The sequence below is a fragment of the Protobothrops mucrosquamatus genome, unplaced genomic scaffold, assembly GCF_001527695.2.
Source record: "Protobothrops mucrosquamatus isolate PMUCROS unplaced genomic scaffold, P.Mucros_1.0 scaffold928, whole genome shotgun sequence".
Lineage (NCBI taxonomy): Eukaryota > Metazoa > Chordata > Lepidosauria > Squamata > Viperidae > Protobothrops > Protobothrops mucrosquamatus.
This window is the reverse complement of record NW_015387179.1, coordinates 70,742-82,586: the sequence shown is the minus strand read 5'-3', so window position 1 is coordinate 82,586 and position 11,845 is coordinate 70,742. Positions and strand designations below refer to the sequence as shown.

The following is an 11,845-nucleotide window of genomic DNA, read 5'->3' as shown; positions in this document are numbered from 1 at the left end:
GGGGGGGGGGGGGGGGGGGGGGGAATCCCAGAAAATCCCTGTTTCTGACTGACAAAAAATTGCCGAACCTTGTTCTGTGTCGTTTGTGTAAGTTAAACACCTTAGCTCAAATTCAGCCTCCAGTGATTATGAAGGAACACCCATCCGTTATATTGACAACAATAATGAAATGGTTTGCCATTGCAATATTTGAGGATATTTTTCAACTTTGGAGTTTAGCCTATAGTTTTGAGATTTCCTGGTGGTCTCTCAGCCAAGTATTACTCGGGTCTGACCTATTTAGCATTCCATTTCAGATAAGATCATTGATGTACTGCAAGATACTGCCTTTGTACATTGTTTATAAAAATATGATTTATATCCCACCCTTTTAATCTGATGTTTAAAATCTCATATAGATTAAAATTACAAAATATTAGATTCTAATCATTTAACTGTGAAAAGAGGATGCTTTATAGATTTTTAAAGACTGGACATTTGATGGCCACATGCTATTTTTGAAAGAATGTGTTGTATAGCCTGAGAACAATGGCAAGAGGTGGCTTGTCTTATGTGCTAGAAAAATGGGCAATTGAGAGAAAGAATATTTTCAAATGAATTAATACTGCAATTCTTAATAGCAGCATACTGTATTTCAAAATGTTTGGTTTAAGCCAGGAATATACAATTGTCATTGTCTCAACAGGTGCACAAGTTTTTTTCTCCGAGTTTGAGGGTTGGTTTTCGAACGTTTCGTTACCAGACTAGATAACATCTTCAGCGGTGTTTAGTGGATGTCAGTGTTCTACTTATATAAGGGCTTCAGGTATGGGAGTGTCAAGTGAGGGCCTTGTGATGGGCTAGGTATGAGTCATCAGAAAGAGACTTGTGATGGGGAGGTACTTCAGGTAAGGGTCGTTGGAGGGTGTGAATTAGTGGGTCAGGAGGAGTTATCAGTGGGAGGCTGGTAATGGGTCTTATGATGGGGAGATTATGTCAAGTCAGGGTCATTGGAAGGTGAACTGCTGAGGGGGGGAGAGGGGATTGAGGGTTGGTGCTGTCTCCAGATGGCTGTTCGATTGATTTGGATTCTGAGGGGTTCATGTGCTGGTTGTAGATCAATGTGTCTGTTGATGTGGAATTGCTTGTGGAGTGCCAGGCTTCAATGAACTCATGAGCATGGCGGGTGGTAGCATGGCTGATGATTTTAGTGTTGCTCCAATTGAACTGGTGTTGTTTGGTGTCAGTGTGGGTAGCGATTAGGGATTTGGGATTGTGACATTTGACTGCTAGCCGATGTTTGTGGATCCTGGTTTTTAATTAACATGTTTGTCCCACGTAGAAGTGATTGCAATCGTTACAGTTGATTTTGTAGATGACATTGCTTCTTTCACCCTTCTTTGTCTTGTCTTTGGTTTTAGATAATTCCTGGTGGAGTGTGGCTGTGGGTTTGTGGGTTATCACTATTCCTAGGGATTGGAGAATTCTGTCTGTCATTTCTGACACCCCTATTGTGTATGGTAGGGTTCGTTTTTGCGTGGCAGTCAGCTGTGTGGTGTGTGGTGGTTTGGATGCTGTGTGTCAGAATACAAAGTTTTTGGGATAGCCATTATGGAGAAAGACGTCAAGCAGCCGTTTTTCTTCTGCTTTTCTTAGTGCTGTGGTGCTGCAGCGTGTCCTGGCCCTTCTGAAGACGGTCTGGACACAGCTTCTTTTGTGTGTGATGCTTGCAAAGCTGAGGATCTGGTCTGTGTGCGTAGGTTTGCAGTAGACACAGGTTTCCAGTTCTCCATTGTCCAGTCTCCTTATGTCGATGTCAAGGAATGGGAGTCTGTTGTTTGTTTCCTCTTCATATGTAAATTTGATCCCAGGGAATATGTTGTTAAGTAGGTGGTGTGTTTCTTCAATTTGGGAGTGTTTGATATTGATGAAGCTGTCATCGACATAATGTGTCCAGAATTTTGGTTGGATGGTGGATAAAGCTATGGATTCGAGTCATTGCATAATTGCTTCTGCTATGAGGCCTGATATGGGAGATCCCATCACTGGTGTATGGTTTGTTTAACCACGTCGATATCAATCGCGGTGAAGAGGATGGTGACATCGAAGGAGACCATAATTTCTTCCTTGTTAATCTTGGTGTGTTTGATACATTGGAGAAATTGTTCTGGGGAGTTATTGAGTGGTTTGAGTCATTGACCAAGTGTCTGAATTTCCTCTGCAGGGTTTTTGCTAGTTTGTATGTAGGTGTTCCAGTTAAAGTCACAATTGGGCGTAAGGGGATCCCATTCTTGTGTATTTTGAGGAGTCTGTAGAACCTGGGTGTGGGGAATCTTGTGATTGCATGTGCTTTGTCTCTAGTGCTAGCTGTTTTCCTTTTCCCATTTTTCTTAGGGTGTGTTTTGTCGGATCACTGTGGATTACTTAGTAGATGTTAGTATCACTGAGATGGTTTTCAGCTTTGCGGATGTAGTCAGCTTTGTCCATTACTACCGTCAGTCTGCTTTTGTCTGCCGGTAGGATGACAATGCTTTCATCTTGTTTCAGTGTCTTTAGTGCTCTCTTCTCCTTTTGGCTGAGTGTTTCATTTTGTCTGTTGTGTTGCACATTGGGAATGATTCTTTGTCTGATATCTTCTTGCGTTTCTTGGTCTAGGTCGGGGTAGGCAACCTTGGCTCTTTTATGACTCGTGGACTTCAACTCCCAGAATTCCTGAGCCAGCTGTGCGAGTCATAAAGGAGCCAAGGTTGCCTGCCACTGGTCTAGGTTGTGTGTTTTTAGAATGAATTCAAGATTGGTGAGGAATTCAATGGGGTCAGCATCTTTGTGGTTAAAATTGAGGCTGTATGTAGGCATGATTAATTAATTGAAATTAATTAACTATGCCTACAATTCTGTCCATAATACCCCCCACTTCCACCCTCGCTGTTGAAGAGGCCATATATTTGGCTCTGTCCACATAGTCCAGGATGGGATATTAATGGCAAGGGTGATATTAATGGTTTACAAGGCCCAAATCCTTATAGGGTAAGACGGAATACCAGCACAAATAGGATTTTTAAAATGTGAATTAAAAAAAATAAAAAAATCTTGGTTGTTTAATGGAGGTACAGAGTTCAAGATTATTGTGTGCCTTTTGCAGCTAGCTGGAACAAATATTGTATACAAAGTACTGGTTTATTTGGCTAGTGATTTTATATTTCCACAATATTTGAAACATGCTCCGGGCTAGAATATAATCTTCATGACTATATAACATTCAGTATGTCAGTTTGGATTGTATCTGTTGTGAGATATAAAGGAGAAAACTTCATTTTGTTTTATCCTTGGTGCCATTATTTGTTGCATATAAAAAAATTAAAACAATCTATACTATCATCATATATCTCTTTGAAGTTTAAGATATTTTTACACCAAGTTTATAGTAGAAAGAACAAAAATTATATACATTTTTATTAATAAACAGATTGATAACAAAAAATGGGCTGATTTTTCCATGCACAGAAAAATATTTTTTCATTTTAGAATCTGCACCAAGTTCTCCAAGAATAGGAAGTCTAAATACTAAGAAAAGCATTGAAACAAGCAATCTTGAAGTAATATCCAAAGGATTATCTACAAGCCTCCCGGATTTGGACTCTGAACCTTGGATAGAAGTTAAAAAACGACATCGTCCCTCCTTAGTTAAGCCAAAGGTAATGCTTAAAATGTTAATTTTAATGTTTGTATTTTTAAAAAATCCCTCCTGTGAATGTGGAGCAAGTCTAGAGAAAATAAGTCATATTTAGGCACGATTCCCAGATAAGTTATTTATGAAATTTTGTCTATATAACTAACTTATTATGGTTGTCTAGTTACCATACTTAAGATACCACTTAAGTATGGTATGAGATACTTATTTAAGGATTTAAGAAAAAGACATTACATAAGGGAATTAGAAAAAGTAGCAAACGAAGTTCAGTTTTGATAACACAGCATGATATAATGAGTTATATGCATATGTACTCACTTATGTCCAGCCTGATCATTCATTGCTGGTATTCTTCTTTGAATAGACTGTAAAAAGAACTGTGTTTAATTGCTTCTGTGGATAACAGTTGGGGTTAGGTCTGTCAACTCTTTGCTTCTTAGAAAGGAATGAAATGCATCTTAAGATGGTAGCTGCACATCATATGTGAATGCAGTTTTGGGAAAAGAGGAAAATAATTTGTAGAATACATTGGCCACAGTATTGACATATTTAAGCCCATTAAATACATTAATTTGTACATTCTGCTCTGTTCTATTTTATTACGCATGAATGCTAAAATTGCTATTTCTGCTGTTAAATGATCTATTATCTCTCCATGTAAATATTTTTATTTTTGCAAGAATAATAAATAATTTTTGCCTTTTTCAGGAATCTGTGTCTGCACATGAGGAATTGCCAAATCAACCACCGCCACCATTGTCTTCTGAACAACAAGAACAGGAAGAACTTGATTTTTTGTTTGATGAAGAGATGGAACAAATAGAAGGCAGGAAGAATACATTCACAGAATGGTCAGAAAGTGATTCAGATTATGAAATTGATGATCAAGACTTAAATAAGATTTTGATTGTGACACAGACCCCACCATATATGAGAAAACATCCTGGAGGAGATCGAACTGGCAACCATGTGTCACGTGCAAAAATTACATCAGAACTTGCCAAAGTTATTAATGATGGATTATATTACTATGAACAGGATTTGTGGATGGAGCAAAGTGAAAATGATTGTATTGCTATGAAGGTAATTATGAGTTTGAACAATGAATATAATGTAATTTAATGAATATGGCTATTGACACAACTCTTCAGCACAGTGCATGAAAATATATTTCAAAAAATCTGTAACAAATTCTAGTCATAAGTGAAGACTGGGAAGGAAGCTGTTTCAAAGTCAAAGTAATAAAAATTCAAAATAAAAAATGATAATTGTCTCTTGAAACTGACTGGAGAACTAAAACACAGCTTTGAAAATTCATAGTAAAGCTTTTTCCCCAAAATAGTCACAAATGATATATTAACTAGATCAGGGCTTTTCAACCGGTGGTACGCGTACCACTAGTGGTACATTGGCACCTGGCAGGTGGTACGCATACGACAGGTTGAACAGCACTGTAAAAAAATGTAAAAAAAGGTGTAAAACTGGATGAGGTGAAGCAGCAGCAGCGCCGCACAGGCTTGTAGGAAAGTCAGCTGGAACTGCACGTTGCCTGGGTCCTACTGAGAGCCCAGGATCAAAGCTCGCAGCTCCAGCTGATTGGCAGCGGCCTTGGGGGCGGCAGGCAGCCTCACACAATCTTCAGGTGGAATTCAGCTGGAGCTGCGCGACGCATTGCTTGAGTCCTGCTGAGAGCCCAGGATCAGCGCGCGCAGCTCCAGCTAATTGGGTGTGGCAGGTGGCCTCACCGAGTCTTCAGGCAGAGATTCAGCTGGAGCTGCGCGAGGCATTGCCTGCCTGGGTCCTGTGAAGAGCCCAGGATCAGCGTGCACAGCTCCAGCTGATTGGGGGTGGCAGGCAGCCTCTCACAGTCTTCAGGCAGAGATTCAGCTGGAGCTGCGAGAGGCATTGCCTGGGTCCTGCTGAAGGGGAGAGAAGAAATGATATTAAAGGGGGTGGGGGAAGAGATGATATTAAAGGGAGTGGGGGGGAAGAGATGATATTAAAGGGGGTGGGGGAAGAGATGATATGAAAGGGGGTGGGGGAAGAGATGTTATTAAAGGGGGTGATAGAGAACTACCTGTACTTTATCCCTTTTTTCCAGAGGGGTTTTTTTTTTGGTCATCAAGTTTTTGACACCTTGCTAGGCGACTGATGGTACTTGAATATTGCCATATTCTAAAAGTGGTACAATCGGTGAAAAGGTTGAAAAGCCCTGAACTAGATCATTGGTAGTAATAGATATTGTTTATCCAAATATATATTTATTTCAGAGCTAGGATAAGATGGGAGACAAGAACTTTGTAACATTGCTTTTTTTCTTGGATAATTAGGAGAGTCAGGCTTTTGTCTAAGCTGTTCTCTTAATCCTCCAATTTGAGTTATTTTCTTGATGAGAATGGTTTTATATTGAGGACATAGGATATGAATTTGGGAAAACTGAAAACTTCACTCATTATGAGCACTGTAGTATTTCAGTTCTGTCTTGCCGGGTGGAATAATTATTTCATATTTTAAATTTATTTTGTAGAAAACACTTTAAATATTATTAGCATTAAATGTATTGTTTATTTTGCATTTTTCCTATGGGCTATTCTTGTTATAGTAAGTTTTACCTATTTCAACAGGAAGTTGAAAATTTTAAGAAGTTACATCTTATCAGCAAAGAAGAATTTGACAGTCTTACTCCTGAATATGTAATGGATTCAAATCAGGATGATCCTCCTGGTCCTTCAAAAGGTATGTATGTCTGATATTACAAAAAAAAGGTTACACTATTAAGATTACACTTGGTACGATAAAATATGGGTAAAATTTTAATCTTTTCTCCAGTATTAACATGGTGTCCGAGATATTGCTAACTGATTTTTATCCTGTTCAATTACAAGAGCTTTCTGTATATATGTATTTAGAACATCTGTGTGGAAAGGTTCTTGGTGGAATATTTCATAATTTCTTACAAAACAATTAGCTTTGTTTTGATTTTCAGTACTTCGAACTGTTAAAAAGAATCAGAATGTTTCATAAGCCTGTTGCTACTAGACAAAACAGTATTTCATTTTGAGACAGTGTAGGAGGTAAGCTATGTTAATCTATGGTAGCAAAAAAAATCAGAAGTCTAATATCTTCCAACTGTAACTTTTATAAAAAGGCATAAACTTTTACAAGCTGAATTTCATTTCATCAGATACATACAATATTTCATGGCAGTACATAATCAGAGAACATAAATGTGAAGTAATGTATGGTTTTTGTAATTTCCATTATCTATTTTGTTCTTTGTTCTCTGAGCTTGCTTGTTTTCTTGCAGATATTTCATTACCCTAACTAGGTAACATTATCAGTATTCAGTTCAGCATAGATTAACTCCAAGATCACTTTCAGAACAACAATCAAGTAAGCAATACCCCAATCAAGAAACTGCCAAAGAGCCATTAGTAAACAGTCCAACCAAAGAATCCCTAAGACCGCCCCCACCCACCCAGACAGGCAAGACACCAGAATATAAACTGACAGCAAACAGCACTCCTTACTAGCACTGATGGTGTTACCTAGTTAGGGTAATGAAACGTCTGCAAGAAAACAGGCAAGCTCAGAAAGCACCAAGGACCCCTCACTTAAACCCTGAGTTATAAATATTCTCCTTCATTTTGTTCTTTTTAAATTTAATCTCAACTTAATTTAAACTTCAATATCTGGTGATATATATTACACGCAAGGAAAAAAGTTGAATACATAAAGGATAACAGAAATATGCAAAATAAGAGAAGAATAAATAAAAATAGGTCCAATGAAATACAGTGCTATTGAGACCACGTAAGATAAAAAAATAGTACTTACTATACATCTATTAATCATAATCTTTCTGATTAGATGTAACTGAAGAGCTGGCTTGTCAATTGTTTGGTGTCCAGGAAATACCTCCAACAACAATGGCTCGCTCACTGCCAACAGCTGTTCCTGAATCTCCTCGAGTTCAACCTACCAGAACACCTAAAACACCTCGTACACCAAGACTGCAAGATCCTAACAAAACACCAAGATTCTATCCTGTGGTTAAAGAATCAAGAATTATTGATGTTGGGGTAACCAAAACCAAAATGTATTTCTGGATCATAGTAAATTATTGCTATTACCACCAGAGAGCAGTTTTTGAAACACGTTGTATTCCTTGCTAGGTCAAAGCTGCTAAATCTCTTTTGAAAGGCATTGTCAGCTTCCTGTTAAGGCTAGTAGTTGAGTAGTCAGCCACAACCAACTTTATGACCTCATAATGCATATGATATGTAAAGTGAAATTTTATGAAACTGGATTTTAATTAGACTGTGATTCTTCAGAAAAGTGGCTCCAGTCACACCAGGGAAATATAATGCTATATTTTATTTTAGACACGAAGGAAAAGAAAAACACGGCATAGTACCAACCCTCCATTAGAAAGTCATGTTGGCTGGGTAATGGATTCCAAGGATCACAGACCAAGAACATCTTCCATAAGGTAGAAATAATTTATATTGTATTAATAGTCTTAATTTGTGTGGGTTTTTATAGTCACTGATGAAGTTAATTTAATTACTTTCAAAAGTAATTAAATTACTTTCAAAATAAGAAAAAGTGGAAGATGAGCTAGAGACTTTTCTAAAAGCCACATATACTCAAAAATATACTCAAGATTCGACCATGGATATTGCTAGAAGTAAATTTGGGCATTATATTCCAGTTAAGCTGTGGCAGTTGTAAAGTTAGCAGAAATGAGATGTGACATTTGTTAATTCCCTTTCCACCCTTCATTTGAAGTGTCTTTAGAAGAGTGAAAGTTTACACTATTAGGTGTACAAATAGATAAGATTTCTTTGGTTCTTTTTTCCTTTTTTATTATTTATCACTTTTATTTTTAAAATGCTTTTCACAGCAGAAGAGGGTTAATTATTTCCTGCATTGATCACATATTATATGTCCCATGGGCACTCCACAAAACACTGTAAAAGAAAGCTATGTTTACCTAGAACATTTTTAAAAAATGGAAGAAAAATAGATATAAATCCCTCAATTACTTTGCACATTTAAGTAAGTGCAAACACCTCACCCACCCACTGCCCCTGTACATTTTACACAACTTTTATCAATTATTAAGGTAAAGGAATTTTAAAGTAAAACTAACAAAACTGTACATCACTCGTTTGATAAGAAAAATTGCCGAAGTAAAAAATAAGTTTCCACAACTCCAGTATTTATATTTGAGATTAGTAACATAAAATGATAAATTATGGTGGCTTGCAGGTATAAATTATGTAAGAAGAATGTGAACTATAACTAAAAACTTTCTATCATAGCTGTTTTGTTATGAAATAGTTATGTTGCTATTTTGTAATGAAATGTTTATAGATGTTGACTTTCATTACAAGTTCATTGGAATTGGATGTTTTGAGGGTAGCAGTTGAGTTGCAGTCAGTGTGACTGAACATTTTTCATGTTGTTTGGAGCTAATGCAATATAACAAAGGCCACATAATAATTACATTCAAGAATCTAATTCAGTATATACTTCAGGGTTTTCTGGGGAATTGTATATGTATCATTCAAATGGGAAAGTTATTGTATTAGATTTAAACTTGGTAGCTATATTGAAATCAACAGTAATCAAGACTAACAAGTATTATTAATTTCAAAATATATATAATTATTTTAAAGTCTTTATCAAGATACTATGAATTGCAAAAATCAGTGGAAAATTTTCCAGCCCAGATAATTGACAATGCACATTTTATATGCATATGTTATTTGCATTGGAAAATTTTCCAATTAACACTTAAAAATTTCCATATGATTTTTTCCCATCCTAAAGTTTTTCCATATCAAAAGTATTGCAGGTGTCTTCATTTAATGACCAGTTGCTTAGTGACTGTCTGAAGTTATGATAGATCTCCCCACCAACACTTACAACCTGTTTTCAAAGTTCTGACAGACACAGAGAAGGAGATAGAGAGACAGAGATATGCAGTCATGTGGTCTCATTTTGGGTGCTTGGCAACCAGCTCACATGTACATCCATTTGCAGCATCCTGTGGTCATATGAATATGATTTTTAGAGTCTTTCGCTGGTTTCAAGCATTTACCGGTACTTCAGTTTTCATCAAAAAATGGAAAGTGGACTCATTTAATGGCCACATCTGCTTAATGACCATAATGTTTGCTTAATGACTCACAAAAACAGTCATAAAAATTGGACATGTGACCTGCTTAATGATTGCCATGATTACTGTGCTCAATTATGGCCGTACGTTGAGGACTACCTATGAGTGGAAAGCAAGCATGTTGGGAAAGAGAAAAATTATTTCTCGTGTAACCATATTACTGATAGTAGCTTTCTAAGTTCTAGAACCTTTTGGCATGGGTAAATGCTTACATAGAGAACCAGTTTGGTGTAGAGGGTAAGGCATAAGGCTAGAAACTGGGAGACTCTGAGTTCTAATCCTGACTTGGGCAAAAAGCCACTTGGGTGACCTTAATCAAGTCACTTTCTCTTAGCCCTATGAAGGAGGCAATGGCAAACCACTTGTGAAAGACCTTGCCAAGAAAACCTCAAGGCCTTGTCCAGGCAGTTTCTAAGAACTGTACACGATTGAATGGAAGAAAAAAAAATCATTCACATAAACTCATGACATAGTTGTATGCTCATTCTGAAACTTCAATTTTACGTTGCATTTTGTGGAATGACTATTAATGTTAGAAACTGAAACAATCTGCTGAATTATGTTACTTATAGCGTTACAAAAGGGATTTTTAGAAAAATCTGAAACTTGTTTCATTTCACATAGCAGTTCAAACGCATCACCACTAGAAGGTGCTCCGCTATCAGGAAGTTATGGATGTACCCCTCATTCACTTCCCAAATTTCAGCATCCTTCTCATGAACTTCTGAAGGAAAATGGTTTTACTCAGCAAGTGTACCATAAATATCGCCGTAGATGCCTAAATGGTAAAAATCTAATATTTGACATTTTTAATTGGAAGAAAGAACATATGTTATTGTATTCATTTATTTATTTAACGTATTTAGAAAGCACCCATCACTCTCATAGTGTTGTATGAGTAAATAGTGTAAATGAACTAGTGTTGTATTATTTCCAAAAATTGCAGCAAGTTAATTTCAACAAAATGTTGTAAAATGCACTAGATGAATAAACATTAATTCATATCTGCTTCTTCACTATATTCCAGTGCTCCTTTTTATTTATCTCTCAGTACTATGGACATTTGTAATGAAATGAAAAAAAGTTCATTAGTCAATAAATCACAAGCTTTAATTACTGACCTTGTTGGGATAATATTAATTTTAATGCACTCATAGATAAATGTGATACATGATTTTAACATTCAGATAATTATTTTCAAATTATTAGCTAGGTTGCTGTCTTTATAATATATTTTAGTATTTGTTTGTCAATTAGAACAGGGCTTTTCAACCTTTTTACCGATTGTACCACTTTTAGGATATGGCAATATTCGAGTACCACCTAGCAAGGTGTCAAAAACTTGATGACCAAAAAAAAAAACTGTTCAAAGTTGCAATTGCACTGAAATGACTTATGACCATTTTTCACACTTATGACCATTGCAGCATGCCCAGGGTCATGTGATTTATATTTGGATGCTTGGCAACTGATTCATATTTATAATGGTCACAGTGTTCCAGGGTCATGTGATCCCCTTCTGCAACCTTTTGACAAGCAAAGTCAATGGCAGAGCTGTTGGTGGCGAAGTGCTAAGGCGGGACTTCCTTTCCTCCCTCCCTTCCCTGCCTCCCTTTTTCTCATTCCCATCTCCTTCTGAAGAAAGAATTTGAACCCCCCCCCCATATTTTCCCTCTTCCATATATTGATCAAACAAGGAAAGGCCTCCAGAGACAGAAAAGACAAGCTGCTGAGTGAACTAGCTTAAAAAGGCACATTCCCCTTTAAGAATTAGCTATTGGCTAGAAAGGAAAGTAAGGAGCGCAGCGGCACTTAAGGAAGAAAAAAAATATGTAAGTACTGGCTGCTGGCTAAGGCAACCTCCCCAAATGGCTCCATTTATAAGTAAAGGAATGCTACAGGCAAAATCCATTCAGGAGAAAAATACTTCAAAATCCCTTTCAGCAAAACTTACAGCTAACAACAGCAGAGCAATAGAAGCTAACACA

The 11,845-nt window shown here is 36.9% G+C and overlaps 1 protein-coding gene across 1 annotated transcript in view; it reads left to right on the top strand.

Moving 5' to 3' along the window:
• Nucleotides 1-11,845, top strand: part of LARP1B (La ribonucleoprotein domain family member 1B) — a 41,111-nt gene that overhangs the window by 21,766 nt on the left and 7,500 nt on the right. The window contains exons 10-15 of the mRNA XM_015819458.1: nt 3,505-3,674; nt 4,379-4,753; nt 6,295-6,406; nt 7,541-7,752; nt 8,056-8,162; nt 10,482-10,642. Coding sequence (XP_015674944.1) covers nt 3,505-3,674; nt 4,379-4,753; nt 6,295-6,406; nt 7,541-7,752; nt 8,056-8,162; nt 10,482-10,642 — 1,137 coding nt within the window. The remainder of the gene's footprint in view (nt 1-3,504; nt 3,675-4,378; nt 4,754-6,294; nt 6,407-7,540; nt 7,753-8,055; nt 8,163-10,481; nt 10,643-11,845) is intronic.